The sequence below is a fragment of the Citrus clementina genome, unplaced genomic scaffold (assembly GCF_000493195.1).
Source record: "Citrus clementina cultivar Clemenules unplaced genomic scaffold, Citrus_clementina_v1.0 scaffold_2, whole genome shotgun sequence".
In the NCBI taxonomy this organism is placed as follows: domain Eukaryota; kingdom Viridiplantae; phylum Streptophyta; class Magnoliopsida; order Sapindales; family Rutaceae; genus Citrus; species Citrus x clementina.
This window is the reverse complement of record NW_006262688.1, coordinates 34,137,606-34,154,773: the sequence shown is the minus strand read 5'-3', so window position 1 is coordinate 34,154,773 and position 17,168 is coordinate 34,137,606. Positions and strand designations below refer to the sequence as shown.

Below are 17,168 nucleotides of genomic sequence, written 5' to 3'. Positions count from 1 at the left end.
AAGAATATGTTGGGGGGTTGGCTGAGATAAAAGGATTAGAATAACTAATACGTGTGCATTGTGCGTCAGCCGATAGATCAAGCATAATATATGAAGCAAAAGATAAGTTGGGTTATTTCCAATATGTTTTCCTAGTCATAAGTACACAAGTTAGTCATTTTCTATTATTATCCGAGAATTATGTCCGTATGTTTGGCTGCTTGAAGCAGAAGAATTGCAAACCAGAAAGTGAAAAATATAATGCCTTTCTATGCATCTTGCCAATCAGAATAAGGAAAAAGATGCAGTGTGTCAAACTCCAGGTCCTGTGAAACTGATGCTCTCCGAATGGTCAGGGCCTAATTTCTTCACCAATGCTAATGCGTTATGTGCCTTGAAATTACAGTAAAAGCTACGCTGTCTTTACCCCAAGATATTATTGAATCCTAACTAGGTTCCCTGCTCAGATTGCATTTGATTGGTCTTCGTCAGTTTGAGGCCTACCAAAAACCAAAACAATGGAGTCACGTTAGATGAGAGCTCAAAGAGGTTATGATTCTTAACTAAAAACAGAGGTGACGGTACAATGCACATTAGAGACTTTGAATTGCATAGTAATAGCCAAAAGGAGCATAAATGACACATATAGAAAGGACAGAAGAATATCTTTTGAGTCGTCAACTTGACTCGCAGGGAAAATTTGACTACTTTTGTTTCATATTCAAGATTTGTGGGTTCCAATAACTAGGGCAGGTCTATGTGTTTGTTGGTCTAGTGGGAACTTAGTTCCTAGTTCATCAATCTTACTGATTAGTGTACCCGTTGTATTTGCTTCTCCGGATGGTTGGTCGAGTAACAAAAATGTCGCATTTTCTGGTACATCATTGTGGATTGGATTAGTCTTTCTGGTGGGTAAAGTAGCTTTAAGTTTCAAGCTCATAGGGTTCAAAGAGTGCACATGGATTTGGATAAGAGTCCGTCCATATTCCATCATATGCATCCAAAGTTAGCTTGCAAAATGACATTTCTTTTCATATTCCAGAACCCACTTAGAAAAATCATCACTGAATAACCTTCAAATATTTGGTAGAAAGTAGTGGCTTTTCAACATAAATGACCTGAGGAACTGAGCCCCAAACTCTATGGGAACAAACACAAACCACTCAAATTAATGACTTTAAGCCAGCAGTAATTATAAGACCTTTGAATCCAACTACTGTATTCAAAATGCAAGCTCGCCTATGTATAACCCCCAACTAAGTTGCCTGAAGAACTTAATTGCCACTAACATAACAAGAAAGAGAGAACCCAACGCAGAAAACTAAACTACCCCTCACAAGATAGAATCTTCTTGAAAATAAAGTAACCTCCAGTTTCTTCATCCAGCAGAGCAAGAAAGAATTTTTGATAAGAAAAAAGGTCCGTAATAGAAAATATATTTTCCACCAGAAGTCACAATGTGGACTCACAACTAAAATTCCGAATTGCAAAACAAACATGAATGGAGAAGAGTCATAAAAGCAAGGAATTAACAAATATTTCAAATTGACCCCCAAAAAGGAAAATAGAAAAAAAAAATCAAAACTTTAAACGAGAAGCACATACTTAATTGGAGGATAAACCCACTTGCCATGTTCCCATTCAAGATGAACCCTGACTTTATAAAAAGGACAATGCACCACAGTACCAGTACTATCCAACTTGACATAGTAGTTAGGATCAACTTTTCTCACAATCTTTCCAACCCACCAAGCGTCATTAACATAAGCATCAACCTTTTCAGCAACTTCAAGATTTGGCGGCGGCAGTGGCCTGATGTCGGCTTCATCAACAGACTCGACTAACAATCTTGTTCTGTCTTCAGAAAAACGAGTCTCGTATCGAACTAGATACTTGGTTCTAGCTATTGCCGCAAGAACAGTGGCCGTGTAGTACGAGCTCACAAGCCCTTCTTGTTTCTTGCATATCTCTACTGTTTCTTTGTGAGCATAAGACATTGTTTTAATTCTTTTGAGTTTTAAATGTGAGAGATAGTCGTCAGTGAAATTTCTGTTCTCGTTGTGGGGTTTCTTGAGAGGTTTAGAGGAAAGTTTCTCCTTGGAAATTTGAGACCTTTTTGCTTTAGGACTTATAAGTTTTAAACTCATCCTGTTGATTTCTAGCCGTCTGATCAATGCCACCTCGACATTGTAAATATTGTTTCTTTGATCTTTTGTGTTCCGACTTTCCTTTAAACGGGATATTGATAGTATATTAGCTAAATTTTAATGCTTACTAATATTTAAAACAGGGATTAAATATTGCAAAAATAATAATAGCAGCAGCAACAACCAAAAAAGAAGGTGAATGGGCACTTCGGATACTTGTGAGATATAATGGAATTATTTAATAGGATTTATGATGTAATTGCATAGTACATAGAAGATGAATTTATGAAGTTATGCAGAAGACTTTAAGAGAATACAAGACATTTGTCAAAATAATAATGCCATTTCATTAATGACAAAAACCAACCAAACCCAAGCCAACTGAACATACACGAAGAACCATTAAAATCCCTTAGCACTTGAAAAAATTGCTTGGATTATGAGGAATATTCCTAACTAGAAAGAAAAAGAAAAAAAAAAACGGAGAGGGAAAAAGGGAAAAAATTAATTAAATCTGCTAAGTTATCTAATTGATTTCCCTCCTTAAAAATGTCTATTTGGAAGGATTCCAAGTTCCTTTAGGATCTCCTTGCATTCAGGAATAGGTTCGTTCTTCATAAAGACAAGAGGATTGGCCATGCGTGCCGAAGAGGCAATGCCATTGTTCTTTGTCAGTACTTCTTATGGGAAGGCATTTCTGTTGATCTCTTGGCAATCTGGTTTGCTTTATTTTACGAGAACAATTTCGCAAAGCTCATTTCCACGCTCTCCTTGCACCGCAAGGCTGTATCTTCCAGAGTGATTCGTTTCACCCTCAACCAAGTGAGTGGGTCACTTTACCTTCTTTCCGCTTTCTGCATTCCAACCGCACCTTTGCATCATCTGTAACAATATCATCATATCGCTAAACCATATTGCACTCATAAAAATTGTTGTCACATATGTAATGTAAGCCAAGTACCTCACCTGGGATCATCTTGCTGACATGAGTCAAGAACTGGGTACGACAGGTGTCGCAGTAAACTGTGCCCACCACTTTGAGTTGAGACCCCGCCATGGGCTACAGCCAAGGAAAGATAAGAGGCAATAAGCAAGGGCCCGGATGATGCGAGTCTTGGGAGACGCAGCCATTGGTTCTTTTTTTTTTTAAAGTATTTTTTTCTTAATATTTGGATGGAGAATTGTTTCAGAGGACTATGGTGAGGCTTCTTTATATAAGAGGGATTTTCAAAAACTTAATATTGCAGAATTTGTTACATTATGTATATGTGCCTTGTATTAGTTGTGCTTTGTAAGGTTGACATCAGCCGTTTGTTTACTATTGGTTTAAACGATACTTTGGAGCCGCTTCCGTCTCTCTTTGTTTCAAACAATTCATGACAAGTAGTGACGAGCATACCGCAAGTTTAGAGTTTGTTCAGGACTGGAGGAATTCGTGCAAATGAGTGAAGTATGTTGAAATTTCATACTCATGCCATTGAAGGGCTCTTATTTAGTTCATAAAATAGCATGTTTAAACAATTCACCATCTTTGATCCATTCACATAGGTTCTAGTGTTTGTTGCACGAATTAAAGAAAAACGAAAAATAACAGAGACCCGAATAAATGCTAACCTTATTCTCATCAATTAGCGGCTTATTAGCATTTTTGTTTTTCAATGGAAGCCGCCGCTATTTAAGAAAACACAGGGAGAAGTAAAGGAAAGGTTTTTGCAAGAGTTTAAATGAAAAAAATAATTAATTAATTAAAAATGTTGTGAAGTAAACGGCAAATAAAGTGCAAAATGGTCTTAACACTAAGTCCAAATTGATCAGCAGCAGCAGATATAAAAGATTCTGGGATGCAAATGATACAAGCAGTCCAATCATGAAACTCTTGACAGTGAAGATAACACCCACATTATAGGAACAGCACAATAACAGTACTTGAGTGTCTCTTGTAAACTAAGAAAAACACCGGGAGTCATAAAGGTATTGCAGCTTCCTTGCTATCATATGCTAGAGCTCCCAAGCTCCTGGCTGGTTCACTGAGGACAGAAAACAACTGTGTAGATCTATGAATGTTATAAAAGAACTAACAAAGATTGCAACTCTGCTCCAAAATAGGAAAACAAACCCACCTCTGCTTCTTCAATCTTCGCCTTCACCATCTTTAGCAGAGATGTCCATTTTCTGGGCTTCATCACCTAGAATACCAATCACATAAAAAACGTAACTGGTTTTATACACACACACACACAAACAAGACAGAAAGGTGGCAATAATGACGATACTACAGAATTGAGAAAATGAAATGGACTTTGAGATATAGAACTTTAGCTATGCATAAGGAGAATACTTCAAAAACCAACTTCAAGACATGGCCATTTCTGCATATATCTCTTCATAAGGAAATCAAAAGTAGGAGATTGGTTGCTCATTATGTGCAACAGAGAAATATTTTGAACAAGATTGAAAAACAGCCATTCAAACGGCAATTTGGAAAAGCAGTGGACTACATATTTGACATGCAAATCATATACCTCAACTCATCACGAACCCGGCATAACATAAATTGACCTATACTATTTAGTGATTACCATGTTATTCATTTATGCTGCGTTTACTTTTTGGATTGGAGTGGGAATCCTGAGGAGTGGGAATCCTTGGATTAGGAGTGTGGAATGGGAGTGGGAGTAGGTTGTTTACTTACACTAGAATGGAAGCATGGAATAGAGATCAGAATCCAATTTATGTGTTTACTTTGTCTTGGATTGGGAGTAAATAGTTTCAAATTACAATTTTATCCTTATTTAAAGAATTATAGTTTTTAATTACAAAACTAATAAAAATATATTTAATGAATAATATTTATTTTATTATATTTATAAATTTATTATAATTATTAATATTCTTAATTATGAACAATAAATTATTAATTTTAATATAAAATGAAACCTTATTTTATTTTATTTAATATAATTATATTAAATTTATTATTATATAAAATAATAATATAATATTATTTAGTACAAAATTAATATTTTCTTAGAATAAACTATTTATTATTATTAATATTAAATAAATATAGTACTATTATTTTTAAAATAAATATAATAATATTATATTTATTAATTCTCTATTAATGTAATAGTATTATTTTAAAATAATTTTAACTTAGAATCAATGTAAATTATTATTTAGTTAAATATAATATTATTATTCAAATAAATATTATTTATTTTATTTTATTTTATTAATTATAAAATATTAAATTAAATTAAATTAAATGAAAGGGTAAAAAGGGGGAGTCCCACTCCCACTCCCTACTCCAAAAATGAGTGGGGCCCACGGAGTGAGATTCCCAATCCGTGGCCATTTTAAGCAAGTAAACGCTGGAGTGGGAGGAATCCACACTCCTCACTCCCACTCCAGCAAGTAAACACAACCTTACAGGCATAAAATTGCCTCTGTAATTGGCATCTAGAAGGGCCTAAACACGACACTGAATTGAATACAACTTGCTTCCAATGTCGTTGATCCCATGTAACAGCACAAAAATGACAATCGGTATCCTATCCAAAAGAAGCAGAGCCAAGAAATGTGCAAGAACAGTAATTGAACCACACTTCCTAAAAGTTGATAATACATGGTTGGCTAGTCATGTGCCAGAATGACACATGGGAACATTGAGTAATTCAACAACATTTGATCTTTGGACATTAATTTGCAGGCTTCGTTGCAGAACTAATAGGAGGAAAAAATTAATGCAACTAGTCCCTAGATGCATTTATCAAGAGGAAAAAGACCACCTCTATTATTCTCAGGTTCAAATAAATGAGTTACCTCCATCCTCTGGTATGTCAGAAGTCCAAAGAGTGAGGTTGTCCCTCAATAGCTGCATTATCAACGTGCTGTCTTTGTAAGATTCCTCACTTAATGTATCCAATTCTGAGATGGCTTCATCAAAGGCCTGCTTTGCAAGGTGGCATGCCCTGAAGTGCATGTTCCCATGTCCACATGGGTCATCAAAAGAATAAAAGAGAATTGATAGAACTCATAAGGCCCAACAAATATAATGGTATGTGTACCTTTCAGGAGAGTTCATAATCTCATAGTAAAAAACTGAGAAGTTCAAGGCCAAACCAAGTCGGATGGGGTGGGTAGGAGACAATTCAGCTTCTGCGGTAGTAGAAGCTGCCTGCAAACAAATAGTACTATAGGTGAGCAGAATTGACAAAAAACCATTATTGGACAAGCAAATGACAACTTGACCAAAACAACCACAAGTTTAGTGGGAGAATTGAGCTATATGTCCTGAAAACCAGTGATGAAACTCCCAGTCATGCTGGCATATAATTAAGACTGGTTGTGCTATCATGGCACTTCAGAGTATTAAACTATCTCTGAACACTCTCGGCTTCACAACCATCCAGTAAGCTTATAATTAAATGATAAGAACCCAAAGAATAAGGAATGATTAATTGTATCAAGAAATTGAAGATCAAGAAGATCAAGAAGATGAAGAAACATGACAGTTTTCAGCACATACACACAACTGAAGAACACGGATCACAAACCATGCATAAAGGGATCACAGGTTCAATCCCGAACAATGAGGTCAAAACTTACACGGGTATGCTCTGTCTTAAAAGCAAACATAATCCAGTAGCAGCTATGGGGCACATCATGCCTATATGTCCATGAAGATATCTTTGAAGGATCAGAAATCAATTTATGATTCACACACTGTCTATCTTATTAAATTATTAAGACAAACATCATATACTGAAATTGAAAGCTAGAATATATAATAAAATGCTCAAGGTACAGGTCATGAAATTCTGGTGCTTTATGATGAGGAATCATAGCATTAAGTAAACTCAAAATCCAAATTAAGTTTGAAACCAAACAAACTATTATGTGCCAACATGAGTATTGTGAAAAATGTCATTTTCTGTTTCTACGATGATATAACCTTTACTTTCTCAGCATTCAAGCATAGGAAAAAGGTAGGAGTTTTAAATTAATATGATATTTCCTTTCACAAGCCAAAACAAAAACCAATATAAACTCCAGAATCAATTCTTCCGACCTTAAATGTAATTTTGGTTGATCAAGCTTGAAAACTTAAGCTCATCAATCAAAGAGAGAATGTAAATCAAAATCAAAAGCATTATCAAAGACCATCACAAACCTGATAGGCTTTCATTGACAGATCAGCAACATCTTTCCTTTCATCACCAGTCTTAAACTCTGCCAAGTACCGATAATAATCACCTTTCCTGCACCCACAACATGAAACCAAACAAACTCACAAAAATTAAAATCTAAATCAAATAAAAGGGTATATTTTTCTAAAGAAGTTTTTTATTTTATATCTATGGAAATAAACCTTTCCCACAACCAGCAAAAGAGACAACTCACATTTTATAGTAAAACACAGTGGATTCACCTCCGGTGCAGGAAGGGATCAAATGCTCATCAATGACTTGCATAATATCAGTGCTGATCTTCGACAGCTCAGCTTCTACCTTTTGCCTATACTCTTTAATTCTTTTCACATTAAGTTCATTCCCTCTGGCCTCTTCTTTCTGCTCTATCGACGAAAGAATCCTCCATGATGCTCTACGTGCACCAATCACATTCTTATATCCAACCGAGAGTAAGTTTCTCTCCTCCACAGTCAGTTCCACGTCAAGATTCGCTACCTTTTTCATTGCATCAACCATTTCTGTGAATAATTAACCGTTAAAAACCAAAAATCACCAGATTTGCTTACTCAATCATCAGATCTAGCTTAAAAAACTCTTTGCGCATAGACAAAACCGAGAGTATTAAGCAAATTACAGCTGAATAAATAAGTTGTGATTCCAAAAAAGAACAAAAATATAAAATTTGGTTGACCAACCGTCGTATCGTTCAGCCTGTTCAGCAAGCTTGGCGATGTAAACGAAGTTTTCACGATCTTTGTCCATGGCGAATCTTTTGCTTTTACAGCAGTACTGTAATGTGAGAACTGAGAACTGAGAACTCAGAAGGAGAGGAAAAGATGCTGTTTCTCTTCTCTTTCAAAGCGTGTGAGCTTTTTCTTTACCTTTTTCGTTTGCGAGTGACGGGGGGCCAAAAGTGGAGAGCGTGGGGACAGGACACGACAGGCCGGCTGATGTTTGGAAAAGTTATTCACACGCGCGAGATTTGTAATGTTTATTGCACTTTCAATTGGAAGGGCGGAAGGTAAAGTTTTTGATTGATTGATTGATTGGGGGGTGATGCACACGGGATTGGATTTAGAATGCGATTGGATTGGCAGAAATGATGATGCCAAGTCAGCATTATGGTTTATTAATTGTGTACCAACCTGTTGCGCTGTGTACTCCGTAACTTTTTTTCTTTTTTTTCCCGGTAACTCGCACTCGCCTACAAGTACTATCATACATACAACCTCATATAAAATTAAAGAATTTAAAAAATATTTAACTCATAAATTTTATATATTAATCGTGTCTTTTTTTTCTTTTTTTTTTTATCTGAACCACGAGGTAGTTTTGAGTGGGCTCCAACTGTACGAGTCATTTTTAAATTCGTATCATAATACGAATTAATTCTCGCTCGCACCGGATCAATCCGTAAAGAATAAATTATTGGTCAAAGTGATGACTGTATACGAGAGCGAAACTTAAAGAGTGAAAATAACAAACCACTCACATCATCCAACTTTAGTTATATTAACCGTGCCTTTTCTTTCCTTTTTTTTGGCTCTTGAATTTTATTTTATTTCATCCAGGACTCTTTTAATACGCTGTGAAACTAGCTCTGATGATAAGCTTGCAGAGTTTATGCGTTTACAAACCCTAATTGCAAGTTATTTATCAATAATTTCGTCTTTATCCTCAACTCTACTAATTGTGCAAGAGTTGCAGATGGTAACTAACAAATCATTGTACCGAACTCTTTTCTTACCTCTCAGAAATAGGAAATATCAAAATGAATTAAATTCCATAAGACAGCAGATTTTATCTGTAAGATAAAATTTCTATTTAGAGATCATAATGGTTAGGTCTCCTTTGATAGCTGGCAAAACCTTAGCAGAAAGTTTCTGAAATGAGGCCCGTAAGCCGAAGCAAAATATATTTTATGCTTGAGAGAAATATATAGTGGAGTGCCTTCACGTTAGCCAGTCCAAATTGACAGAGAAGATGCAGTTATAATTTTCAAATTCCAGCTACCACTTGGTGACTGGTGAGGGAGAAAAAGATGACCAGCAAAAAAATATTTTCTTTTCTTCCATTGCCATTTGAAATGAGTCAGAAATCTTGTTCGTTTATTATACAACCTATTTCAGCAAAATGACTATAAGCTAGCGGCAATGAATGACGATGATTCCTGTTGCCTGAGACTGTCTGCAACATGAGCAATCACGCCGGTACCAGCATTGTGAAGCCATTCATTTTTCACCTAAATCACCAACACAAAGAACATATTAAACACTGAAACAAAGGAGCTTCAACTCTAAATGCAAATGGAAAAGGGTCAGTACGTGTATATTGTTATGGGCAAAGAAGGGCCAGAATGCCGAATGAAAGCTGACATCGACCTTTTTCCATCCCAACCGCTGTAAACCACGTATCATTTCCTCTGTTGACAAAATGAAACTGTTAACACTCTGCTCACACAGACTTTAATTGAAAAATTACTACATGTTCAGCTACCATTGCCGTAAAGAACTACCTTCCATAATTACATGATATTCTGATGTATTTTGTGCATTGGGTTCATTTTGTGCAGCTTCCTTAGCTTTGATTGCTTCTGAAGTAAAATGGGGCCCGTCAGATGAAACTGGCGGACAATACTCCACATCTACAACGTGCTTGTAACCATCCAAAGATCGACGAGGAGGCTGTCCATTAACTACCAAATATCAAAATTATGCATCAAAGTAAAACACATTCTTGACTTGATTTTTAAAATTTCAGCCATAGGGTTTGGTGGTTTGCTTAATAATTGCAATTTTTTACAGCTCATTCTACTAGTATAAAACTATTGACCTAGATATTTTGAAGCATGCCACTTAATAAACAAATAGTTCGAAAGAATCTAAATTATAATGTCTTTCTTACAAGGGATGATTATTATGACTACTGGTGCAGATGCCTGAGAACTAGTCCAGAAACTTAAACTTGTATACAAAACATAAATATGCCCTTTCCCAAAAAAAAAACATAAATATGCTATTAGCATGCACGTGAGCAAGCATATGCCTGAGAATGTATACACAAAGAGAAAAAGCAATACTCACGACAACCCTATTAAGTCTTCCAGTTAATAATCTTCAAAATGTGTTTCTTTAATGCATGCATTTCCAGTAATGGGTCGAAGAAGACGGATGAATCAGCAAATGGTGCATTTGAAGAAAAAAATCATCTCACCTTCACAAGTTCTGTTTCCCTCCTTATGGAGGATGTGCGCCAACCAACCATATCTTTTTCTTGTCAAAGAAACTGACTTCACGGAGAAAGTGATGACTACTAACGAAAAGGTTGAGAGAGCTAAATACTTGGATTTAAGAAACATAGACCAAAGAACTAATACGCTGTAGGATACGATCATAAGATACATTTGCATAAACAATGCGGCATCTAAATGCACCAAGAGCGGATCTATAAGACAAAACACATTAATTCCATTAGTTTGCTTGCCCAGAGAGTATACCCCAATTACTGTAATGCAGTTCACTTACAAGAACTTCCCATCTTCACAATCAGATGCCATTCTCAAAAGCAGAGGTGGTTTATCGGGTCTACCATCCATGAGAAACAGCTGACTACCAGTCTGGCCAACAAGAATTGGAGCCAGTGGTAGAGCAAGTTTCTCTAGAAAGGAGACTCCGAATAGAAATGGAAGCTGAAAAACAATAGTCAGATTTAGTGAGTGAACCATGCAGAAGTCACTTCTCATTAATCACCAATTATCATATTTGTACATACAAGAAGATTCAGGAAGCAGGAATTAAGCCACAGTTGTGATAGTTCTGCTGTGGTTGAATTTCCCCTCCCCCCCCCGCCCCCCCAACCCCCTTTTTTTCCTCTTAAACAAATGAACATATAAGAATATATAAATGCTAAAAGAAGGTAATCAATTAAATGAGTCATTCACAGCCACTAATAGAGGATTCATTGAACAGTTATTTGAATGGATTTGATCTTAAACGTATGCAAAGAAGGTAACATGAGGAAAAGAAACAGAACAAAATTCTTTACTTTCATCATCCATGAACCTGATTCTCATGCAGCTGGTTATTTTAACAATCAGATAAAAGCACAAAAAAGAAATATCAATACAACAAAGATGCAACCATCAACGGGCACAAAAATATATCTGCAATTGTTATATGCAGGAGTTTGGTGGCATGCACACTGTAAGAGCCATATACCCTATTCAATCATCACAACCGAAGGAGTTTAAAACCTGCTTTCAAATATCTGCATGCATAATAACCAGATACGACATCTAGTGAAATAGATGCAGATGACCTGACAAGAGCATAATATATCTTAAAACGGACAATAGAATGACCCTTTCCATTTATTCAAAGCACTATTGGCCCTCGTCATTTTCCATTTATTCAAAACACTATTGGTCTTCATCATTTTATTCCTTTACGCTGAGAGCATTCCCTAAGATTTCACAGCCATTAGAGTTCTCAAATGAACCATAAGTAGGAGTCTAGTATTTGTGAAATGCTACAGCATGACTTCCTTGATTCCGATACGTCTGAGTCTGATTGCTTGATGAGTTAGTAAGAGAAATGAAAGGCCTAGCTTTGAAACTAGTAAAACAATTGAGAAAGAAGATGTAACACACTAGCTGTCAAATACCGAGATCAATGTCAGAGAACTCAATTTTTCACTTTGGACTTCAAAATTCAAACCATTTAGAGACAAGGTGCATTCCCATATTTACTGTACATAATTTGTACCTTAAAATCTGAATGATCTTTAGCTTTCTAACAAGCAGCAAGCAACAATGACATGTAGCTTTATCCTTTCAATCAGAAAAGTTCTGAGATGCATATAATGAGCATGTACAAGTATTCTTAGTGAGTGAAATACAATAACATTCTATACCGGATAGTAATTATACAATATAAAACAAGCATGAAAACCAATACCCTCCAGAACAAACCTGCTTTTTCCCTCTCACCCCAAGATGAGGAGTTGCCAAGGTAATAAAATTGACTGGCTCCAGTCCAGCAATCGTACCTCGTCTTGAAGAGCACATAGTTAGCGAATTTTCTCTCATTGAATCAGCAAGATCAACAGGTTCACCACTTTCTTCTGCAGTTGATGAATAAAGGACAGCAACTGCATATCTTGCAAATAACCCTCCAAGAGAATGGGCTAAGAAGGAGATCCTTTTGAGGCTATCTGTCTTTTTCACTACTTCCATAACCTTTTGATTGAGAAAAGAGAGCATCAATTATGTAACTAACACACTGGTCATTCCCAACAAAGCTGCAAGCCCAGAAATAAAAATGAAACACAATCTTGCATGCATATCACTACTCACTTCATTTGCTAATCGCTTTCCAGCCCCATCAATACCAGAAAAGGTTCTAGTGTAGGTGTTAGATGAACTTGCTGCACATATCAAGAAAATGAAAACTTTAAAATCCCAAACAACAAAATAAGAAATTAAAACAATCAATACACAAACAAGCCACTATCATTGTTTCTAACACCTTGGCTCTCAATTTTGTGTCATCAGATATATAACCTTTTTGTGGTTCATAGAGAATTAGGTCTCTCAGTCAAAGAGTTATAAATTGGGTTAATCAAAATAACCCCACCTCCATTCTTTCTAGTCAATCCATCCTTCATCAAAACATTCAAATAAATACAAAATGCTTCTAAGTGGATTGCCAAGATCTCTCGATCAGTTGTTACAAATACTTCCTCTAAATGGGATGTTCATAACCGCCCCTAAAAAAACAAAAATTAGGTTTTCTTTTTGAAAACGGAGAATGCTAAAATAAAGAAGATAAACGTACCATATATTAAAAAGTTACTTCCAAGACGTCTTTTTAACTCAGCTTCTGCATATGTCCAATCACTTGGGCTGCATTTTGAAGAGAGGTATCAACCCAAAATAAAAGCTGGAAGAATAATAACCATGACATTACTCTGTTTAAAGCGTAATATTTTGAAGTCGTAGGGGAGGGATTAAATTATGCAACAGCACTGTCAGTAAACTTCGTAAATGTGGTACTCATCCCATCAAGTTCTAATGTTTTGTGACAATAATGAGCGTATGACACTTGCTGCCTTGCACATTAAATCTAATGTTTAAATAATCTATAATAACCAAAAACTAACAACAAATGAATACATAATATTAACAAGACCTATGGTTAAAGCATGAAACTAATTCTTTCACTACTTTCTTCCATTATTCAAGATTTTACTTCTTTATCTGGGCACTAACTATATTGTTAAAGGAATATGATTGACATATACCTAGCCAAGATGCCATGAACAAGAACAAGAAGATGATCAGGCTTATTTTTCCCATTCAAAGTTCCCCTGGACGATGCAAAACTTTCCTGAGTGGTTGTACCCATTGTTTGAGCTTTAAGACCTTGCTGTTTCCAATTATTGATCCCTGCCCAAGTTCATCTCACATAATCAAGAAAAAAAAAGGAATAATGATAAAAAGTTAACAGCTATATTTACTTCCTAATGCATCGCAAATAATAACCCCTCCATCAGAAAGAGCTTCTTATATTCCATTTTGATCCAACTGTGTGCACATTATCAATGAGTCAGGATATTAACTTTCTTTCAGTTTTCTGCATTATCTGCTACTTTTCTTTTTCAATCATTATTTTTTTCCTTTATTTTTGAAAAATACTGCCTATAAATAATTTTCTGAATATTTCTTGGAACTGTCTCCTCCACATTCAAAAGAAGGTGATATTGGTATTTATTAGCATATCACATATAAGATGTCAATTATGAAATGCTTCACTCCAGAAATTCAGCTTCTTCAAAGTCAGAACTATTAGTGGGACAGAGGATGTACGCTAGGCAGACACTTAGATAAGCAATGTCAAGAGATGTCACAAGTCAGTGTTCGGACAAGCAAAATGATCCAGTCAGCACATAACTCTACGGTAATGAGAGCCTGACATAAGAGACCAAAGGCTTTAATTTAATTTTAGAGACAGGCTATGCAGCCCACATAGATGATAAGGTCAAGAGTCTAACAAAAGTGGCAAATGCAAATAAGGAAGCTTTATTGATTTGCACATCTTAGCATCTATGATAACAAGAGTGACATCTAATTTCCTAAAAAAGATGGAAAATGCATCAATTAAACTACAATTCCCTACAACCACCCCACCAAGGCCATAACTTCAGCATGCTTCTTTTCAACATCAGAAACAGTTCCCTTGTACACCTCAATTTCTCTGGTTAATTATGACTATAAGCTTACAGCAGTAGACTTTTTCTCAGTACGGACTAAGTCATCCAATTATTTGCTTCCACGGTATAAAATTCTATGAACGTTACCCATCTTAATAATAACGATAATAATAAGAAGCTAAGGTCCTTCGTTTCTTCATTTCTATTACTTAGTTAAATCAAAACCGGCATTCAAACATCAAACCGTCACAAAGACAACTATAAATTTGAGATTTTCAATTCCAAAAGCTTAAAAGCAAAACCGCACTGAATTTCCAGCTTCAGTTCGAATTAGAGATCTTTCTAATTAAGGATGAAAAAAGAAAAAAGGAAAGAGCAGCGTAATGATGAAAGAGATCAATTACCGGAAGAGAAATTCAAATTGGTGGAAGAACAACAAGAACACGAAAACGACGTCGAAGAGCCTAGAGGACCGTGAGCTCCATTTCTGTTATTACTACCACCAAGTCTCAGAGAATAACCACAAGAAGCGTGAATCAAAGAAGCCGTTGCCATTAATATATATGTAGTGAGAACGGGCAAAGTGAAAAAAAAAAAAAAAGAGTAAAATAACAGAAATTCGAAAATCTCGGTTCCCAATGCGATGCTATTCAGTGGCCATAACGTAATTTTATAATTTCGAAATCAATCATAGCGGTAGTAGTACCACATAGCAGCAGCCAGCAGCCCATGCTCTGCCCATTTTGTAATTTTCTCCTTTCCCTTTCGGGTCACTCCCGTTGCTTTTGGGACACTTATATTTATTATTTTTAATTTTATTTTTCTTAGCACTGCTCAGCTAAAAAAGTTCGAGCAAGAGAGGGTAGAGATATATGTGACAGTTACACACTTGAGGCAAGAAAAATCTTCGGGTGTGAATAAAATAAAATAATGTTGTTTGCTGTTGGCGCGTCCATGAGGGAGAGTCTGAGAGAAGAAGATACACGTGTGTGTGGTGACTGGTGACCAACCAATCGGACCTTGTTTTTATGTTTGATCAAGTAAGGGTGTTTTCGGTCATTTACTTCGGTTGGCCAATTTGGCTAGGTGCAGAGAGTTGGGAATCGTTGAGCGGTCAATGCTGACAATGGCGCCATGGTCAATCGTTAAGGCTGTTGTTGTCGTATGGTTGGTTCAATTTCAGTTTAGTAAGAAAATTTGTTTTTTTTTTTTTTAATTTTTAAATTAGTTACCTTGCATGCAACCTAATTCTTGTCTTTGTGAATAAACGAAATTATTATATAATTATAAACCTTGGAGCTAATAAATCATTTGTTTCATAAAAAAAATTTAGGAAAAATTAAATGCTGGAAGAGGATTTACCAATTACCGTGAGTAGTTTTTTGCAGAGGCCTTCATGATCTTGCTTTTGCAGCCAGTACAGATCACATAGATGAATGAATATGATTCATCTTCCGCATAAAAATCGCGGCTGGTCCGAAAAGCAATCATGTTTCTTCAGAAGAGGAAAAGAAGAAAAAGCATAAACAAAAAAGAAAAATATACGTACATTATACATACGCCGAATGCGCCACGTCTCCGTAAGCTACATTTAGAAAATGAAACGAAAACGTATGAAGTTCTGCAGCAGAGCTGTCTTATGATTCTTCAGGGTCCGACTAACAACCTATGGGCACTTTGTTCTATTCATTACCGCGCATGCATACTAAATGTTACCATTATAAGCCAAAAGAGAGAGAGAGAATGCATGGAAAATTGTGTTTGAAAAGAATACAAGGGCCGGTTGACAAAATTTTGGGGGAGTTATACAAAGATTTTCGCATAAGTTTTTCCGTCAAATTTGTCATAATGCATGTTTCACTCAGCATAAATAGCACTTTATCTTCAAAGAAGCTCGTATCAAATTTAGGCAAAACAAAGAAGTAAATTAGCTAAAACCTGACCATGTCAGAGAAGGAAGGAGGTGTTGTCAAGAAGGGCCATGAAGAGGGGATGAAAATGGCTTCTTCTCTCCTTGAAGAGTTTGGGCTGCCACTGGGACTTCTTCCTCTTGCTGATGTGATTGAAGTTGGTTTCGTCCAGACTACTGGCTACATGTGGATCCTGCAGAAGAAAAAGGTGGAGCATAGTTTCAAAATGGTCAAAAAACTTGTGAGCTATGATACTGAAATAACTGGTTATGTTAACAAGAATGTGATCAAGAAGCTCAAGGGAGTGAAGGCTAAGGAGCTTATGCTCTGGCCTCCGGTCAGTGAGATCAAAGTTGATGATCCACCCACTGGGAAAATTCACTTCAAGAGCCTCGCTGGGATCACCAAGACTTTCCCAATTGAAGCATTTGCCGCAGGCCAATGATGCTTGCTATCAAATGCCGGAGAAAGTTCTCGTGCTTTCAGTTATTTACAGCTTAGCTAGCCTGACAGCTATCCTTTTGTCACTTCTACATTTCATTTCTATTTTACAATTGTCGTCAAAGATTGTTGAAATTTCTGATGTCAGTGTTAGCAAAACAAATAAGATTCACTGATGATAGTTTTACGATGCAATAGAATTCAGCAGCCCGAAAAGATTTACCTCAATACCTCACCGGAATTTCCAGAATAATTCCTCTCTTTCCTTCTATACTCAAATTGGTTTG

The 17,168-nt window shown here is 36.1% G+C and overlaps 5 protein-coding genes across 7 annotated transcripts; 1 reads left to right on the top strand and 4 right to left on the bottom strand.

The window, feature by feature from the left end:
* Positions 1-275: 275 nt before the first annotated feature.
* Positions 276-2,058, bottom strand: LOC112101190 (DUF724 domain-containing protein 2-like). The gene is made up of 2 exons (XM_024191885.1): positions 1,585-2,058; positions 276-479 (listed from the first exon to the last, which is right to left on the bottom strand). Exons 1-2 carry the CDS (start codon positions 1,974-1,976, stop codon positions 443-445), a joined length of 429 nt encoding a protein of 142 aa, XP_024047653.1. The 5' UTR covers positions 1,977-2,058; the 3' UTR covers positions 276-442.
* Positions 2,059-2,621: 563 nt separating this feature from the next.
* Positions 2,622-3,817, bottom strand: LOC18052820 (olee1-like protein). The gene is given in 4 exon segments (XM_024191084.1): positions 2,622-2,948; positions 2,950-3,008; positions 3,093-3,186; positions 3,741-3,817. Coding segments are annotated over 3 exon segments (429 nt in total). The 5' UTR covers positions 3,184-3,186; positions 3,741-3,817; the 3' UTR covers positions 2,622-2,669.
* Positions 3,818-3,927: 110 nt separating this feature from the next.
* Positions 3,928-8,213, bottom strand: LOC18052819 (14-3-3-like protein D). 3 transcript variants are annotated; one of them, XR_002907130.1, is made up of 7 exons: positions 8,017-8,212; positions 7,533-7,839; positions 7,303-7,390; positions 6,197-6,306; positions 5,952-6,100; positions 4,205-4,312; positions 3,928-4,170 (listed from the first exon to the last, which is right to left on the bottom strand). XR_002907130.1 is itself a non-coding variant. In XM_024191083.1 (7 exons), the coding sequence occupies exons 1-6, from the start codon at positions 8,081-8,083 to the stop codon at positions 4,257-4,259; spliced, it is 777 nt and encodes a 258-aa protein (XP_024046851.1). In that variant the 5' UTR covers positions 8,084-8,213; the 3' UTR covers positions 3,928-4,170; positions 4,247-4,256. The 3 variants fall into 3 exon arrangements, 2 of the variants coding, with proteins under 2 accessions (XP_024046851.1, XP_006449499.1); XM_024191083.1 differs by having other exon boundaries at positions 4,247-4,312; positions 8,017-8,213; XM_006449436.2 differs by having other exon boundaries at positions 3,934-4,153; positions 4,247-4,312.
* A 1,150-nt stretch (positions 8,214-9,363) lies between these two features.
* Positions 9,364-15,534, bottom strand: LOC18052818. The gene is made up of 11 exons (XM_006449433.2): positions 14,935-15,534; positions 13,622-13,766; positions 13,156-13,223; positions 12,675-12,745; positions 12,291-12,557; positions 10,846-11,009; positions 10,710-10,765; positions 10,535-10,587; positions 9,837-10,005; positions 9,646-9,743; positions 9,364-9,563 (listed from the first exon to the last, which is right to left on the bottom strand). The coding sequence occupies exons 1-11, from the start codon at positions 15,083-15,085 to the stop codon at positions 9,459-9,461; spliced, it is 1,347 nt and encodes a 448-aa protein (XP_006449496.1). The 5' UTR covers positions 15,086-15,534; the 3' UTR covers positions 9,364-9,458.
* A 940-nt stretch (positions 15,535-16,474) lies between these two features.
* On the top strand, positions 16,475-16,885 carry LOC18052816. The gene has a single exon (XM_006449432.1). The coding sequence runs from the start codon at positions 16,475-16,477 to the stop codon at positions 16,883-16,885; it is 411 nt and encodes a 136-aa protein (XP_006449495.1).
* The last annotated feature ends 283 nt before the right edge of the window (positions 16,886-17,168 follow it).